This window comes from Hemiscyllium ocellatum, chromosome 26 (genome assembly GCF_020745735.1).
Source record: "Hemiscyllium ocellatum isolate sHemOce1 chromosome 26, sHemOce1.pat.X.cur, whole genome shotgun sequence".
Taxonomy (NCBI): Eukaryota; Metazoa; Chordata; class Chondrichthyes; order Orectolobiformes; family Hemiscylliidae; genus Hemiscyllium; species Hemiscyllium ocellatum.
The window spans coordinates 13,977,111-13,996,855 of NC_083426.1; the positions used below are offsets into that span (position 1 = coordinate 13,977,111).

Consider the following 19,745-nt stretch of genomic DNA (forward strand, 5'->3'; position numbering starts at 1 on the left):
TAAATGTTTTGTTTCTTAAGTCTAACGCTTCAGCACAGTAGTAAAGGAGTTCTACATTGTCACACTATTTTTTTGAGAAACCACCTAGCTGTTAAGTAAATAACAAGGCCCAGTTTCTTTAGAACCTCAACCATAGTTTGCCGGTAGGCCTGTTTTCTTTCGCTCAAGCACTCCTAATGCTTTTCAAGGATTTTTTAAAAAATCACTTGCGAGATGAGCGCGTCACTGGCTGGCCAGCATTTATTGTCCATCCCTAGTTACTCTTGAGAAGGTGTTGAGGAGCTGTCTTCTTAAACCACTACAGTCCATGTGCTGTAGAAACCTTACAAAGCCCTTTGGGGATTCCAGGATTTTAATCCAGGGATACTGAAGGAATGGTAATTATTGTCAAGGCAGGATAGTGAGTGACTTGGAGGGTAACTTACAGATGGGACACTGTCCTTCACCTCCTAGGAGAAGCGGTCATGGGTTTGGAAACTGCTTCTTGGAAGGTGAATTTCTGCAGTGCATCTTGGAGATAGTACATACTTCCGTTGTACAGCTTCAGATAGAGTGGATGCATTAGATGTGTGCCAATCAAATGGGCTGCTTTGTCTTGGATGGTGTCAAATTGAGTGTTTTTGGAGCTGCACGCATCCAAGCAATTATTTCATCACACTCCTGACTTGTACCTTTCAGGTAATGGACAGGGTTAGGAGTCAGGAAGTGACAGCATTCAAGATCACTTTGCACTTGCAATTCAGCAACTCATGGATCTGCTGGCCATTCTCATTGTACCAATCTTAAATTTCCAGATAGAAAAACCTATAATCTCCTTACAGGTATGTTTGCAATAGTTTTAAAGGGCAGACTAGGCACTAGGACATTCTGCAGTTCCTCTTCATTCAGAAACACTAAGTTAATTACCAGGTATTGAATAATTCTGGTAATTGCAGGCTATTGACAATGTCAGGCTAAAAAAGACAAGCAATGGTTTGTCAAATAGTCTTCAGTTTTAGTCTTGACTTGGGTGATGCTGGCATTGTTTGAACAAAGGATCTCAACAATGACAGATAAGTAGGTGCTTCATTTCCAAGAATTAGACTGATTGCAGAAAAAAAAGGGTAGCAGTTTTACTGGTGGTTAATAGATGGACTGTTTGGTGATCGGAGAACAGAAAATGTTCAGTTGTGTATAAGAGCACTTCTGGATATAGAAAGAATAAAAACTGATAATACAGATCACAGTAACTACAAAACGTATGCCCCTACGGTCACTGCATCAAGTCTCCTCCCAATGGCTAAAGAGCTCCTTCTGAAATCATAATGTGTATTTGTCCATCAAGAGGCATAATGGACATTTTCACAGTAAGACAAATCTAAGACAATGCAAACAGCAGTTGCAACCTCTACACATGGCCTTCTTCTAGACTCTATTCATAATTCCTCCCAGTTGACAATCTCCTTAAATCTATCAACATTCTCCACCTGCTGCAAGCTTTGGTCCTCATAACACAACAACGAACTCATGGTCTATACGGTTGAAACATAGAATCACAGATTCTCTACACAGTGTGGAAGCAGGCCATTCAGTCCATCAAATCCATACTGAACCTCCAAACAGCATCCCACACAGACTCATTCCCCTACCCTATCCCTGTAACCCTGCATTTCCCATGGCTAATCCACCTAACCTGCACATCGTTGGGCCCTATAGGGCAATTCAGCACACCCAATCCACCTAAACTACACACTTCTGGAGTGGGAGGAATCTGGAGCACCAGAGGAAATCCACACAGACATGGGGAGAATGTGCAATCTCCACACAGAACCATGCTAAATTGCCCCATCGTGTCCAGAGATGTGTAGACAAGATGAAATAGTCCCCCAAAGGTGGAATCAACAGTGCCAACCACTAAGTCACTATGCTGTCCAGATGTGTCAGAGAGGTAGACAATTTACAGCAGACACCACAAATCCCTCGAGAGATACCATCAGCAGTGCCTTCAATAAAATCCTGCAAATCCAGTGGCATGATAAATGCTCCAATGTCAGTGGTCTTTCTCAGGTCAACACCCCTTGCACAGAGGTACTCATTATTGTCAAACAGCTGCACTGGGCAGGCCACATGTTCTACATTTCTGATAGAAGACTTCCAAAACAGTCCTGCACTTTAAGCTTTGTCACAGCAAACGGTTAACAACTGGGCAGAGAAAAACCTTCAAGGGCAACCTTCAATGAAGCTGCCATCTTGCTTGAGCATATCCAATAGGCATAGGTGGAGGCCAAACACAAATAGGAGTGTGCAAAAATCTAAGCACCCCATCCACTCACCTTTTCAAACAACAGTTGCCCCACCTCTGACTAGGTGTACATTTCCAGCTTTTCATGTTTGTTACCTCAGAATCCATAACAAGACTGGAAAACAATCTTTAATCTCGAAAGGCTGCCAAGGAAATCAAAGCGCATACTACCCTTCAGGGAACAGCAGAAGAGTTCTTTGCATAGCATGACCAGCATCTAATAAATGAACATTCAGAGCATTTATCTTTTAGATGTTTGTTGAAAATTGCAACAGTGGTAATGCCCAGTTCTTCAGACCTTCCAGAGGATGCAACAGGCTTATATAAATGTCCAAATAAACTGATGCTTACATTAGATTACATGGGAATTGCACACTGCAGAATTTTAACCTACTCTTTCAGAAATTGTCAAGTTTGTGGTAAAAATGAACAGAAATTTCTTGCCTCACCACGAAGATTATGTATGCTTTGCTCAATTACTACAAAGCTGAAAATGTGTTGGTGGAAAAGCGCAGCAGGTCAGGAAGCATCCAAGGAGCAGGAGAGTCGATGTTTCGGGCATGAGCCCTTCTTCAGGAATTCTTCAATTACTACAAAATCAACCTATCATTGCACAAATTTACATGCTTAAACCTTCAACTTGCAAAATGTAATTTTAAATTCTTCTTTTCAAAAATATTTGCAGATTCCAAAGTGGGCCATTTTTGACACTGACATCCAGCATAAATGTTATGAAAATACAAACCAGATAGCGTCAGATTTGACAGTGTATTTGCGCTTAATTTAATGGAAGGAGAGCAGCACAGGTGCCTCAGTGGTTAGCACAACTGCCTCACAGCGCCAGAGATGTAAGTTCAATTCCAGCTTTGGGCAACTGCCTACATGGAGTGTGCATGTTCTTCCAGCATCAGGAAGGGTTTTCTCTGGGTGCTCCGGTTTCCTCCCACAGTTCAAAGATGCACTGGTTTAGTGGATTGGTCATGTTAAATTGCCCCGTCATGTCCAGGGATTTGTAGGCTAGATGGATTAGCCATGGGAAATGCAGGGTTTCAAGAAGAAGATGGGTCTGGGTAGAAGGCCTGCTTTCACGCTGTAGGAATTCTATGATACTACAGAGAACACCAAACATTTGCCTGTTATTGGCCAGGGAGGCAAAGTCGAGAAAAAAAGTGAAAGAAAAAATCTGCCCTGGAAAATACATAAATAGACATACAGTTCAAAACAGGCTTATCTTGTCCATGAGACCTATTCCCCCTTAACTGCTGTCCACTCAACTTTCTCTCCAAGCCCTGTTACATGATAGTAAGCTATTTTCTCTTCTAAGTTGCTGTCCCATTCACGTTCAAATCTACCATTCATCACCATTCTCCTCATAAACCCCACTTTTGGGTAATAATCGCAAGCTTCCATTTCATCTTTAACAACGCACAAAAGTTTTTGAAGGTGTTGTCCATTCCCAAATTCATGTTTCCTGAAATGCTACATCAGAATCCCTCAAATCAGATTTCAAACTCTGCTAATTTGATCTTAAAAGTTACAGAAGATAGCTTATGTATGACTACAGCAGACAATTCCTCCAAACTTCTCAATTTTTCTGCAGCTGACTAATGACATCATCTCCTTCGATGCCCCTTCCTCATCCAGGTGAAAAGGGCTGTCCTCACCCAATTCCATTGTTATCCCTTCAATTGTAGTCAGAGAACAATCTACAATGGCTTATCTTCTCACGCCTGTACTATTCCTCTGGGATCTTCCAAGAATCTATTCTTGGCCCCATGCCACTTCTCACATGCATGCTGACCCTTGACAGCATAATTTAAAACAGAATATCAGGTTCCACACATAAGGTGAAAACACTCATCACCATCTTTCTCTACTGTCTGATCGACCACCCCTTTGATTTCAAGAACTGGATTAGCAGAAATATACCCACTCAACATCAGAGAAACCAAAGCCACGATCTTTGGTCCCACTTCAAACCGCATTTTATTACCACCAATTCCGGGCTTTGGCCTGTCGATCCTGAAGACAAATCAGGTCACATGCAACCCTGATGTCATATTTGACCAAGAGATGAGCATCTAACCACACAGTTGTTTCATACAGACTGCCTACTTCAACAAACCCAGCTTCTGCACATGCTCTTCTACTCACATCCATACCATTATAACTGCAAGACTTGTCTATACTAACGCTATTTTATCCTCCCTCCTTTTTTTCACCATCCTTAAACTCAAGTCCATTTAAAAAGCCTCTGCCCATTTACAGAACCTCAAAAACATACAATATAAATTAGCCACATCAAGGAATCAGGATTTAAGAAAACAAATATTCACAAGACTGGCACCAAACCCTGTTCATCATCAACAGACTGATGATGTGTTATCTGAAAATGTTACCATTACTTCAAAATCCATCTGTGGCTGCATCCTTTCATTTTTCCCAAAGAATTCTAAGGTCTAATTCAGTCTTATGTACTTCTGTTTTATTTGTTGCATTACAAGTGACCATAGCTTCAGTGAAAGACCCAATTACCTACCCAAACCTCATCATCTCTGTCTCGCTCTCTTCTTCACTCAAACTCTCCAAATTTTTGGTCAATATTTCTTAATGTCAAAATTTGTTCGATAATGCTTCTGTGAAGCTCTTTGTTATTAGCCAATTTTTTAAAAAGATAATAAATAAATACAAGTAATTGTTTGAAGAGTTGATGCCTGTGGGGTAGATGGTTGCACGAAAACATACAATATAAATTGTGATCTCAAAAAGTTAGGGATGGCTTTTTTTTTAAAAGTCACAAGACAAGCTACTTAAAATTACCTGATGTCATGTATAGTACATACCATCAGAGTCTTCAAATTGGGAGTAGTCAATGACCTTCCTATTCCTGGGAAAACAGAAAATAGTTAATTTTGCTTTATAATGTTCTTGTGAAGCCCCACAAGATGTCCAATTACTTTAAGAGACTAGAAACAAACTTATTTTATTAGTTAATACACGAACCCACACCGAAAGATTCATGCACAATCACACACCAGAATGCTGAAGAAACTGAGTAGGTGGGGCAGCAGTGGAGAGGGAAACATCCCTCTGAAGAGACAGAACGGGCTCAAAACATTTACTGTTGCTCTCTCCACAGGTGTTGCCAGGCTTGCAGAGTTTCTCCAGCACAGTGTTTGTTTCAGAATTCCAGCTTCCACGACATTTTGTTTTTAAATCAAAGCACTAAAGTTGTGATGAAATAAAGTTTCAAGTTAAAATTTTGAAAGACTGATTGCTGCCTAAGTGGCACCATTTCAATGAAATCCAACAATAATGATAAGATATTTACAAAAATCTGGTGCCCTCTCACTTTCTCCTGCATGAGAACAATGTGTCCCTTCCGAGGATTGGGGAGGAGTGGTAGTGGGAGGAATTAGTATCAGGATGAAGAGCAAGAGTAAACCAAGTCCAGATTAAGTCTAAAATCCTTTTGAAGTCTCTCTAGTCACACAGTGAATTCTAAAAGGTCTTGTCATTAGCATTGTCCAAAAATAGGATCTATAACAACAAATGCAAAAGAAAACCCTGGAAAATACTCAATGGCAATTCTGGTCTCCTTCCTATTGGAAAAATGTTATGAAATTTCAAAAGGTTTAGAAAAGATTAACAAGGATGTTGCCAGGGTTGGAGGATTTGAGCTATAGGAAGAGGTTGAGTAGGTTAGGGAGAGGCTGAGGGGTGACCTTATAGAGGTTTACAAAATTATGAGGGGCATGGATAGGATAAATAGACATGTCTCTTTCCTGGGGTGGGGGAGTCCAGAACTAGACAGCATAGGCTTAGGGTAAGAGAGGAAAAATATAAAAGAGACCAAAGGAGCAATTTTTTCACGCAGAGGGTGTTACGTATATGGAATGAGCTGCCAGAGGAAGTGGTGGAGGCTAGTACAATTGCAACATTTAAAAGGCATCTGGATGGGTATATGAATAGGTGGGGTTTGGAGGGATTATGGGCCAGGTACTAGCAGGTGGGATTAGATTGGGTTGGGATAGCTAGTTGGCAGGAACGAATTGGACCAAAGAGTCTGTTTCCGTGCTATACGTCTCTATGACAAACCTGAAAGATCTGAAAATCAGCCAGGTGATCACTTTCGAATGTTAACTCACCACAGATATTGCCAGATCTGTGGCCTAGTTCTAGTATTTTCTATAGTTAAATACCCAAAATGATTTTGAGCAAAAAAATTAAAATGATAGTATCAGAATTTAATAAATACTCATGTTGGAGTGGAAAACAATATTTTACATTTGCATTCTAAATAGGTTTGAAACTGAATGGATCTAGGACTATGATTGCACATTCTATCCTTTTTGCTCAAATACATCCTCTGCTCACTTCCAGTCACAGAACTCAAGCTGAAAGGATCAGACTATTAGAGATACACATTTAATTGACTTAAAACAAAGGTCTGCCATGATAGCTCCTCAGGTACCTTGTTAAGAGCAATGGATAATGTGATCATTTGAAAGACATAAGTTTCCTATTTACTTCACAAGGAATTCAGAACAACAGTCATTTGGAATGCAGTCACAGCATGAGCCCACTTGTTCCTCCAACTTCCCAGAAACCACATGTCTTTTACAGGACACAATTCAAAATGGAGACCCAGATGCTGACTTTGCTAAACCTTACACGGGATACAAGAGTTTAAAAACAGGAATCGCACACGTGCCTTAAGAAGCACACACCGCAACGCATATGTAAATACATTTTGCATACACCAAGGTCTACACCACATTAGAGCAAAACATGGAGCCCCTCAAATTAAACTGAACGACTCGATTCACACGATAGATAAAAAGGCAATGATTTAAATCGGATTTCAAGATTCAGCTGTTGTGCTACACAGAGCACAAACGGTATAGTACATTATAATAAGATAGGGGGGCGGGGTGCCACAAGAGACGGGAAAGGGGGCACTTTATGGTTTTAATTCAGGGATTAAAATGAACGCTATAAAAATATATCTTAAAAAAGGTCAAGGGAAAGACAAGCGTGCACATTTTTAAACGGAGACTATTACAAAACACGGACAAAAATAAAGGGGGAGGGTGGAAGAGGGAAAGGAGTCGAGAGAAAATAAACGAGTAGAGGGTCGCCCTTGAAGCGTGGACCCACTTTAAGAAATGAATTCCTGGGCGATTTCTTTGAGAAAAAAAGAGACAAATTCGCACTGAATTCCCCCATGAATTTAAATGCTGCACATACGAACCTGACAGGTCTCGACATCTCTTCGGCGGGAACCAGAGGGTTTTCGAAGAATAAAACCAGAGAATATATTTCTCTCCCGTTTTCTCTTCAGTCGTAAAATTAATAATTTCTTTTAAAAAAAAAGAAAACAAAAATCCGCAGGCCTCAGGCTTCAGCGCACGGGCGGGCGACCAATTACAAACCCCCTCCCCCTTTTCTTTTAATGTATTTATATATTTATTTTTTTCAATTTAAAGAATGAGTGGAAATAAAATTCCGATTTTTGTAAAAAAAAGAGCCCAGCGCCTGAACCGGTTGTTGTTATTATTTGTTGTTTGAAATAGATCTGTATTTAAAGACAGGGAGTAAATGTGACTGAATTCCCTCAGTAAATGGACAACTAGGAGATAAAAGAGCAAAATACTTCCAGGGCAACCTAACTCGCTGTGCGCCCCCTACCAGGCAGAGTCCCGCCCCTTCACCTCATGCCCATTGGCCGGTGCGCCATCAGCCGCGCCGCCGTTGGCCCGTTTGAAAATCAACCCGCTCCCCGATTGGCCGGGACGCCTGCCCATCAGCGGCCGTTGGTGGCAGGGGCGGGGCGAACAAACACGTTCGGTTGCAGCTCCTCCGCGCCAGCGAACGGCGACGTTTCGCTTCGGTAGATTCGCAGGGGAAACGTGCCAAAGGAGTCCACGAAAACCGGGAGGAGCGCCCTGGCAAGGTTTTTATTTAAAAACTGCAGGCGGGGGGGGGGATTGTGCCAGTGCCTTGTTTCTCTCGGTGAAATAACATGGCGATTTATTCAAAGTGGGCGAGTCTGCGATTTCGCGGCGACAGATTCGCCATGCCGCCCCCCCCCCCCCCCCCCCCCCAGTTATGCCACTTCGTAATTATATAAAAATATAGTTTTGCAAGTTGTCGGAATGAGCTTCACAAAGATATCGTCTCTCCGCGCAGAGGTACATTTTATAATAACGTTTGTGATTTTTTTTCCCTCACATTTCGCGGCAGCCCCGCCGAAATTTGGCGGCAAAACCTGGCACCGCCATCTTGATGCAGAATCGCAGAAGTCTAACTGCGCAGGATAAGGCCATTCCGCCCATCGTGCCCACAGCAGCCCTTCAACACCAACATCATCGAACCCCTACAAGGTGGAAGTCCACACCGACCCTCCAAAGAGTATCCCACCCAAATCCATTCCCCTACATTTACCCCTGACTAATGCGCCTAGACTACACATCCCTGAACGCCATGAGCAATTTAGTATGGTCAGTTCACATAAGAAACCCAAAGCACCTGGTGAAAACCCACACAGACATGGGGAGAATGTGCAACTCCACTGAGTCAGCCCAGGTTGGAATCGAACCACTGTCCCTGGCACAATGAGGCATCAGTACACAATCCAATTGCATTAAAATTACCTATAGTGTAGAAATTGACTTGCCCACAGTGCACCCCCTACCAGGCATACTCCTGCCCCTCTACCTCCTGCTACAATGTGAAAAAGTGACTTTTATATAAAAATCTCAGAACTTTTAAGTTCTTTTATGAAGTTCTGGACTTACACATTAATGAACTGAAAGCTTTTCTAAAAGATAAAAGACTTCACAGCAAACTGTGTTTGTTCAATAGATCATTTCAGTTGCATGCAACTATGAACTTTTCCTATATATTTTATGTCTTAGGAACCTGCTTCAGAGCTACGTTATGAAGGAGCAGTGCTCCGAAAGCTAGTATTTTCAAATAAACCTATTGGACTATAACCTGGTTTGTGTAATTTTTAACTTGGTCAACCTAACCCACTTGTACCATACGTTCGGACAGTGAATTCCATACCCTAGTTACTTGTTGGGGAAACTAAAGTCTTTACCTATCATCTTTGTTGCTTTTGCACATCACTTCAAATCTGTCCCCTTGTTCATTTTACAAGAAGGAACAGGTTCCTCCCTCTGTATGTAGCCAGCTATTTTTTTTTAAACCTTCATCGGATCTCCTTTTAGTGTTCTTCTCTGCACAGAGAACAGTCTTAACTGTTTCAATCTAACTTCAGTTGAAGTTCTCATCCCTAGAATAATTCTTGTAAACCTTTCCAATAAGTTCATATCCTTTCTATAATGTGGTGTTCAGAGCCATACACAACACTGGCCAAGGTCTAAGAAGTGCGTCACCTTCTTAATAGGGGTATAGAACACAAGAATAAAGCCAAGCTTTACTTACTGCTTGAAATACCACTAATTATCCTGCCACTTTTAATGATAAGATAGTTAGGAAAGGCCACAGAACTATAAACCAGTGAGCCTGATATCGGTGGTGGGCAAGTTATTGGAAAGAATCCTGAGAGACAGGATTTACATGTATTTGGAAAGGCAGGGACTGAGTGGGGATAGTCAATATGGCTTTATGCGTAGGAAATCATGTCTCAATAACTTGATGAGTTTTTTGAAGAACTAGGCACGCACAGAGGCTCAGTAGTTAGCAGATTAGAGGCCTGTGACCAGTGGTGTGCCACAAGGATCAGTGCTGGGCCCACTGCTTTTTGTCATTATAAATGATTTGTATGTGAACATAGGGGGGATGGTTAATAAGTTTGCAGATGACACTAAATTGGGGGTGCAGTGGACAGAGTACTGCAGGATCTTGGTCAGATGGGCCAATGGCCAAGGAGTGCCAAATGAACGGAGTTTCATTTAAATGCTGCAATTTAGAAAAGCAAATCAAGGAGGACTTACACCTTAATAGTAAGGTACTGGGGGGTGTTGCTGAACAAAGACCTTGGAGTGCAGGTAAGTAGGATAGTGAAAGCAGCATTTGGTATGCTTGCCATTAGCTGTCAGTGTATTCAGTATAAGAGTTGGGAGGTCAATTTATAGCTGAACAGGACATTGGTAAGGCCACTTTTGGAATACTGCGTACAATTCTGATCTCTCTGCTATAGGATGAATGTTGTGAAACTTGTAATGGTTCAGAAAAGGATTTACAAGGATGTTTCTCGGGTTAGAGTGCTTGAGCCACAGGGAGAATCTGAATAGGCTGGGGTTATTTTCTCTGGAGCATCAGGGGCTGTTGGCTGACCTTAAAGGAAGTTTATAAAATCATGAAGGGCATGGATAGGGTGAATAACCAAGGTATTTTCCCTGGGTGGGGGATACTTAAGGGGCAACTTTTTCATACAGAAGGTGGTGCGTGTACAGAAAAAGTTGCCAGATGAAGTGGTAGACGCTGGTACAATTACAACATTTAAAAAGGGATCGGAGGGTCCATTCACATACTGTACAACTCTATGACTCTGCGCATATAGATCCACATTCATCTGCCTCTACAGCATCTCATACTTCATCTGTCACCTCCTTACCTACTCCACTAACTAGTCTATGTTCTTCTGGAGTTCTGCACTATCCTCAGTTTGAAAATTATTCCAAATTGTGTCATCTGCAAACTTTGAAATTCTTCCATGAACACCAAACATCTTAGATTATAAATAATCAGGAAAAGCCATGATCCCAATACCAGTCCCTAAGAAACTCCAATACAACATCATTCACCTGGGAAAAAAAAATACAGTAACCATTACTGTCCTATCATTCAGCTGATTTTGGATCCACTTTGCTCCTGACTCTTCCTTCGTGACCTATAACTTTCAAGTCTGTTTGTGCTACTGTATTGAACACAGGAAAGTTCAAGCAGGCCAGATCAACAACCTGCAGCATATTTCCCAGGTAATAATGTTGTTTGCTTGAGGGGCCAGTGCAGAAAATGAGCTGAATGGCTTCTTTCTGCACTATATATTTATGGTTGTGATGTTGTGGGAAATAATGTTTTGCTGTGGCTTAAAAGGGTAAGCACTCACCTTCTCCAGTGGAAGGCTGTAGATTAAAATCCTACTTCAGGAAACTAGTACAAAAAAAGGGCAGGAAAAAGTAATGCAGTAGTGAGGAAATATCAAAAGATGATGTCCTCTTGCCTGTATTAAGTCAAGGCCGGGCCTCCTTGTGCTGCATGAGGAATCACACCAGTTTCAAAACCTCTAATCTTTTCTCCACAGATGCTTCTACCTGCACTTCTCCAGCATTTTCTGTTTTTGTTTCAGTTTTCCAGTATCAGTAGTATCGTATGTGTTGTGAATAAAAGCACCTTTGAAATAATGTTAAGTACAGCAGGGGTATTTTCAACAGACCCCATCCAATAGTTATCCTTCAAAATCAACATCACAAGATAATTCCAGTCACTTTGCATATGCATAATTGTGTGCATATTAAGTGTCATGTATCCTAAATTATAACAATGGCTATCAGCTAATGAAGTATTGCATTGACTGACAGTGGAAAGCACTATTAAAATGTAAGGCTTTTCTTTTAAAAGACTGGTCACTGGGACAGAGATTTGGTTTAGGATCCTGGCAAAATCCTTTTCTTAAATGCAATGAGAAACAGTATGCAACAGTTCAAAGGCTATCAGGAGGAAACAGAAGTTGTACACGGGATAAAGTTAATAGTCGTAGGGATGTACAGCATGGAAATAGACCCTTTGGTCAAAACAGTCTATGCCAACCAGATATCCCAACCCAATTTAGTCCTACCTGCCAGTACCCAGCTCATATCCCTCCAAACCCTTCTTATTCATATACCCATCCAAATGCCTTTTAAATGTTGCAATTGTACCAGCCTCCACCACTTCCTCTGGCAGCTTATTCCATATATGTACCACCCAGTGTGTGAAAAAGTTGCCCCTTTAGGTCCCTTTTATATCTTTTCCCTCTCACCCTAAACCTATGCCAGATAGTTCTGGACTCCCCGACCCCACGGAAAAGACTTTGTCTATTTATCCTATTCATGCCCCTCACGATTTTGTAAACCTCTATAAGGTCACCCCTCAGCCTCCGGCGCTCCAGGGAAAACAGCCCCAGCCTGTTCAGCCTCTCCCTATAGCTCAAATCCTCCAACCCTGGTAACATCCTTGTAAATCTTTTCTGAACCTTTTCAAGTTGCACAACATCTTTCCAATAGGAAGGAGACCAGGATTGCACGTGATATTCCAACAGTGGCCTAACCCATGTCCTGTACAGCCGCAACATGACCTCCCAATTCCTGTACTCAATACTCTGACCAATAAAAGAAAGCATACCAAATGCCTTCTTCACTATCCTATCTACCTGCGACTCCACTTTCAAGGAGCAATGAACCTGTACTCCAAGGTCTCTGTTCAGCAACACTCCCTAGGACCTTACCATTAAGTGCATAGTCCTGCTAAGATTTGCTTTCCCAAAATACAGCACCTCGCATTTTTCTGAATTAAACTTCATCTGCCACGTCTCAGCCCACTGGCCCATCTGGTCAACATCCTGTTGTAATCGGAGGTAACCCTCTTCGCTGTCCATTACATCTTCAATTTTGGTGTCATCTGCAAACTTATTAACTGTACCTCTTATGCTCACATCAAAATCATTTATGTCAATGACAAAAAGTAGTGGACCCAGCACAGATCCTTGTGGCACTCCACTGGTCACAGGCCTCCAGTCTGAAAAAAACCCCTCCACCACCAACCTGTCTTCTACCTTTGAGCCAGTTATGTATCCAAATGGCTAGTTCTCCCTGTATTCTGTGGGATCTAACCTTGCTCACCAGTCTCCCATGGGGAACCTTGTCGAACGCCTTACTGAAGTCCACATATATCACATCTACCGCTCTGTCCTCATCAATCCTCTTCATGACTCAGAAGAGGGGATTCAGAAAAGTTTACCAAGATGTTGCCAGGAATGGAAGGTTTGAGTTACAGCAACCAAAGGAAAAAAAACAACACTAGAAAGGCTGGGACTTTTGACTAGAGGAAACAAGTTTCAATAATTATGAGAGGCATCAATAAGATGAATAACAAGGGTCTTTTCCTAGGGGTGTGGAGTTGTTCAAAATTAGGGGTCATATTAAGGGGAGGGAAAAATTTAACTACAGGAGGGACTTGTTTTATTTTAAAAACAAATGGTGTGGAGTAGATGCCAGAGAAAAATGGTGGATATAGGCAGAGTTACAATGTTGAGACATTTGGATAAGTTCACTAGTAGGAAAAATTTGAGGGTTATGGTCCAAGTGCAGGCAGGTAGGACTAGTTCAGTTTAGGAATAAGGTCAGCGTGGACCATTTGGACCAAAGGGTCCCTGATTTCATTATGTGAAACTCTACTCAAAAATGGTAGAACAACCAACACCGACTCTGATTACAATTCAATGAAGCAGCAGAGTCGAAGTAGGACCAAAAGGCATGGAGAGTTCTAAGATTGGGAAAGTTACATAAGTGGCCTTACTCTTTGCCATCTAGGGCAACTTCATGTGAGGATAACATTAAAGTAGAAACATTCAGAAATTGGGAGTTCAAAGTCAGAGTACAATATTGTACACAAATGAGATGGTGCAAATTCAGAGTTAGACAGCGAGTTCCTGATGAGCTTAAGTTCATGGAGAGTGATAAAGCAGGAGGCTTGCCAAGGCAGTATTACAACATTTGAGATCACAAAAAGGGCTGTTGAAACCTTCACCTGTAAAAGGAATGACAAAAAAAGTTGAAAATTACAGAGTACATATGCCATTGTTATTGATATAAATCCTTTGCACCTAGAGTGCACTATGGAACTCTCAGTAGTTCAGCAACATCAACCCTTCAAAGTAATTCGAAACTTACAAGTCACTCAATTCATTGTCAAGAAAAATTTGAATGTTAAATTAATTTAAGATGGTAGTAAATCTGTTATAAATATATATTACCACCCTTCTATTGAAGGCAACCAACCATATTATACTTGTCCCATTTTGTGTTTCAAAAACAAAGCTTCAAGAACATTACACAATTTGGATTTCAGCAGCTCAAATCTGTTCTTGTTGCTAGAAGCATCACCACATCTTGGTTATCAGAGGTGTAGTATTTAATAAACACTAAGGGTTAGTATAGTTGCATGCTAGAAACGGTATTGCAAGATTGAGGTGGTCTTCTACTTTTTCCTTGTCCCTTCAGTTTATGTCAAAGTCTGGGGCTTGTAGTGCAAGTAAGTTTTCGGTAGAGTTTTGGCCCAAGTGAAATATCAAGAGAACTTAATTATCCCTTTAAGACTAGTAAAGAATTTAATGAATTGTTTCCTATGAAACTTTACAAACTGATCACAAACTCAATGTCCTTCCAACATACATCTCGTATTTGGCACAAACTGTGGAAGTTAATATTGAAAGGCGTCATTTCCAAACCAAAGGTTGAAAAAAAAAAGCTATGAAACTGGACTTAAAAATCACAAACTGAATAGCAAATCCACGATAAGTGCTTTCTACAATCATATTCTCCGTTTTAGAATTACTTGACACCGACACTAAATGAAGTCCATAATAAGTTCACTTTTCCATGACAGGTGTTTAAACCAAATGCATCTGATATGGCTTACAAAAATATAGCAAACCTCCTCATCCAGCAGTTTTATACAGACGCATGTATAGTGCAGAGTCTCAACATAGGACAAGAATCAGTTACTGAAATCTTCCACCTATCTGCAAGCATGATAGGTCTTTATTTTTTTTTAAAAAAAAGAGCAGCTCACAGAATAATTCAAGTAGAACATATGGCCCGTTAAGCTTGCTCCACTGTTTAGTATGATCATTGTTGATCTTGGGGGTACTACACTTCATATCCCTCTATTTCTTGTTGCATGTGCAAACCACATACCTGAATAGGAGATAGAGGCTCTGCAGCATAAAGAGGAATAAAATAGAAGAGCAGTTATATTTAAATGATATTTCATGCGATATATTCAAAATGTACAAGATTTTACACTAGATTTTAAAAACTAGTGTATTAAAACATAATGTAGTTTCAATTCATCTACATGAAAATTTCTTCAATTTCTTCCCATATTCCATTTGAAACCTGAACAATTAATAGCCATCCAGAAGGCATGGAAGCCAAAAGCCGGCACATAAAGCATTTCCACCTAGCGCATTTATATTGCAACTAATTAAGAATGGAAATAATTGAACTATTGGGGAGGCACAGTGGTTACCGCTGCCACCTCTCAGCTCCAGGTTCGATTCCATGCATCTTTGGGTGACCATGCGACAGACACAGACAGATAGACATTCTCCCAGCGTCTGCTGGAATTGTCTCAGGATGCTCCAGTTTCCTCTCAATCCAAAGGATGTGGATTAACCATCTGAAATGCAGGGTTTCAGGGATAGAGTGGACACGGAGGGGGTGGGATGCCCAGTGTGGACTCCATGGGGCTGAATGGCCTGCTTCCACACTGCAGGGTTCTATGACTGAATTAGAAACCTCCGGTTCAGGATACAGGCCTACAAACTCAAAAGCATCAACTCAGGCATTCAAATTCATATTGAAAAAAGGGTACAGGAACAAAATCTACATTTTCAATAAAGTGAAACCCTACTGCTGCAAAACGACTAGAAACCAAACCAGGAAGAGAGAGAAATTTTTCCATGTTACTAATGCTTATACAAGAATCAATATTCATATCCCACTTAGTGAGCATTCCTGTATAATATATATGTTAATTTGTACGAGGGTTTTTTCCCACCCCCAAATAAAGTTGACGTTTTATGCCCATCTAATAATCAGCCTGTCAATAAGTTAGTTGGCTCCCAGTATCCAAACCAATTAGTTAGAACATGAACAAGCTCTGATGCTTCATATCGCAATCCCCATTTACATACCAAGTGCTGTATGATATCATAGGAGCAGGATGCTGCCTGACCTGCTGGGCTTTTCCAGCACCACACTGATCTAAACTCTGATTTCCAGCATCTGCAGTCCTCACATGTCAGACAATATAAAACTACCACTTGATCATTAAGTTGGGATGCTTTTTAAAATTAACTGCTCCAAGCCCAAAATCTTCAAATTACAAGAATGACAACTAACCAAATTCCAAAGTACATGAACTCAGTTGACAAGAGACTCACACTGCTGGATTGGGCTTTCTGATCCAAACATCTGCTGTTCTCAGATCCAAGTTTTAGTTGAATCAACAAAGCAAAAGTCAATGTTGTTTTAAATTCATAATGTAACTACTACTAGTAGAGGGATACACTAGGTTTGCAAGTGGCACATCTACCTTCAGTTTCCAGGCTATATTTAATGATCCACAAACTTCAGAAGTTTCCATTAAAATGGCAGAGAAGGAAGCAAAAGGAGGGTGAAGGCAAAGGCTTAGTGGTATCAATTGCTGGACTGTTAATGCAGAGACCCAGACAGACAATGTTGAGGAACTGCAGACGGTAGAATTTGGATTCAATAAAAAAAAAACTGGAATTAAAGAGTCTAAAAATGAATCCATTGTTGAGTGTTGGAGACATTAGAGAACCAGATCAATGTCTATCAGGGAAGGAAATCTGCTGTCCTTACCTGACTGGCCTATGAGAGACTCCAGACCCACAGCTAAATGTTTGACACAATGACCAGCACTGCCTTCACCTGGTGAAAGAAAAATAGTTAACATTCTTGTGAATGTAACAAGACTTTAATTCTGCAAACTAACTTGTAACGTTAAGTACTATAAAAAAAAGTATTAACTCAATCCTTACAATTCAACTAGTTGTGTAAAACAGATCTATAGCAGATGCCATTTCCCTAACCCTCCACTCATCCCTGGAACATCAGGGCAAGGACACAGATATCAGACTCCTGCTGGACTACTTGACCTGCTGTGCTTTTCCAGCACCACTAATCTAGATTGATTTCCAGCATCTGTAGTCCTCACTTCCCCCCCCACCCAGTTGATTTTAACCTTACTGTGAATCCTCTTGCAAGGATGCCTACTTTGAAGTTCTCCTCCTCTCTCTACAAGAATCTGGAGTGTGTCTCACTGCAACCCCCAGGTCATCATCTCAGCCCTGAAGCTCTTCAACTATGTCCTGAAACAGACTCGCTGTTATCACCTTCATCCCCACCTATTGTGTCTGGGCTACCTTCTCCCCAGCCCCACCCCCAATCTTTCCACTCGAGGCTCCCAGCCTTCATTCCTGATAAAAGGACTTTTGCCTGAAATGTCGATTTTCCTACTCAACCTGCTGTGCTTTTCCAGCATTACTAAAATTTACAACTTCTTCACTGTCCTGTCCAGACTGATCTCAAAACAGCTTTAGGTCTTGGCTCTGCCCTGCACAACTGTATCCTCAGCTTCCTGATGCCAAGACAGCAGTGAAGATTGACAACTGTACCTCCTCCACAATAACCCTCAACACTGAAGGCCCCCTTGCATTTTCAACCACCTACTGTACTTCCTGAATACCCATAAGTAGCAAAATTCCAACCAAACACTATCTACGAGTTTCAGTCGTTAAGTGTCATCAGCAATGAGCAGTCAGGATGAGAAAAGGAGAAATTGTGCTTGGTGTTGTGGTGCATTGTTAACAACCTGTCTCAATGTCATCAAAACAAACTGATAATTGACTTCAGGAAGAAATGAGAATGCATGTACAAAATCAGCAGAACAAAGGTTGTGGGGGGTTGGTAGTACCAAGTTTCTAGGAATGGCAATAAGCTGTTTTGGAATTCCAATGTGACAGTCAAGAGGGCACAATCATGCCTCCTCTTACACAAATTTTTAAAGAAAAAATGCACCACAAAGCATACTAGCCAGGTGCTTAACAGCCTGGTTTGGCAACTGCTCTGTCCACGACTGTAAGGAACCACAGAAGATATTCTGGGCTGTGCACTCTATCACAGTAGCCAACCTTCCAGCCATGGACTCCATTTGTCCATTATTGCTGCAGCAAGGCTGCCAAAAAGACTTACCCCACCCCTGAAGTGTTCTCCTACAGGCAGGAGATACAGAAGCTTGAACACACTAGCAGGTTCAAGAGTAGCTTCTTCCCTGCTGTTGGACTGATGAATGGACTCTACCTCAAACAAATGTTGATCTTGCTTTGTGCACATCGTGTGTTAAATCCCAGAGAAGGGTTACACCCAAAATGTTGACTTTCTACTCCTGATGCTGCCCAACTTGCTGTGTCCTTCCAGCCTTCTGCTCGTCACTCTATACAAGTTATTTTTCACCCTGTGATCTGTATGTTCTTGAAGATAATCTTCCTCTCCTGCTTGTGAACAAAGCCTTTTCATTGTCATGTTTACCAAAGTACAATAAATCAACACATGTAAAGATCGAGTAACCAAAATTCTCCATGCATTAGCTGCCACCATTCCCATGCATTTCAGCTAGCAGTGTGTAACCTTAAAAAGGCAACTTAAATATGGAATTTCATTTTGGTTTATCCATTTCTCAAAGCAGAAAAATCAAATAAAAGTTGGAAATTCCCTCTCAATTGCCATGGAATCAGGAAATGAATTTATCTTGAAGTCATCCTAAAAAATTTCACAACCAAGCTTCATTTCTAGATTCAGCAACACCCAGGAGCTAGTAAAATAGCTCATTTTCACAACAAATACTTCAGATAAGGGTGGTATGCAAAACAGCTGAATTCTCATTTCTCCACCATCCTTGGGGCGCTACAACATAGAAGCATCTTGTTGCATTGTCCCAGTTTGTTGTTTTTGATTTTCTCTCAAATCATGAGGGGTTTTGGAATTAGATTAGATTTTGAACCACAGCAAAGTCTAAAGCATTCAACCTTTACCCACGAAGTCAGAACACTTAATAAAAAAAAAAGTTTTTATTGCATATATTACATTTCACATTAAAAAATTCAAAAACCACAAGTGCATGACTGCCTGAAATTCACTTGATTATAATTTTTTTTTATGGCACCAGAATGAGGTAGTCATGGATTGCATTCTTAGTCATCAATACAAGCATGCAGTGCATTCTTAGTCATCAATACAAGCATGCAGTTTGAGGTTAAAGATGACAGCACACATTGCAAGGTTGAAACATTTCACTGAAGTCAGAGTTAGTCCTATATTAGAATCACAGGTCACATCATTTTTCACAATATGTACATAAGTATAGCACGAGAGCGCAAGCAGCTCAATTTAAAATGTATCCAGTTTGCCAGAACCAGAGAAAGGGGCTTTCTATTTATGGTCAATACACTCAGGTGACATAAGCAATGTTGGGAACTTACTATTCAAAAAAAAAGGAGCTTTGCAAACATTACATGCATGATGTTTCCTTTTAGTGTGCCAGCTATTAAAATTGCATGCTGAGGAAAGTACAGGTATTGTGTAACCCATGCATAAGTATCATTGTAAATGAGTTTATAAAATAGTGATATGATCACTTCTTCCTG

General features: G+C 40.9%; 1 protein-coding gene across 1 annotated transcript in view; it reads right to left on the reverse strand.

The window, feature by feature from the left end:
* Nucleotides 1-7,969, reverse strand: part of nucks1a (nuclear casein kinase and cyclin-dependent kinase substrate 1a) — a 42,228-nt gene extending 34,259 nt beyond the window's left edge. Inside the window, exons 1-2 of the mRNA XM_060845074.1 lie at nucleotides 7,536-7,969; nucleotides 5,125-5,168 (exon numbers count right to left, since the gene is read on the reverse strand). Of these exons, the coding sequence (XP_060701057.1) occupies nucleotides 5,125-5,168; nucleotides 7,536-7,552 (61 nt within the window). The 5' untranslated portion in view covers nucleotides 7,553-7,969. The remainder of the gene's footprint in view (nucleotides 1-5,124; nucleotides 5,169-7,535) is intronic.
* Nucleotides 7,970-19,745: the final 11,776 nt, after the last annotated feature.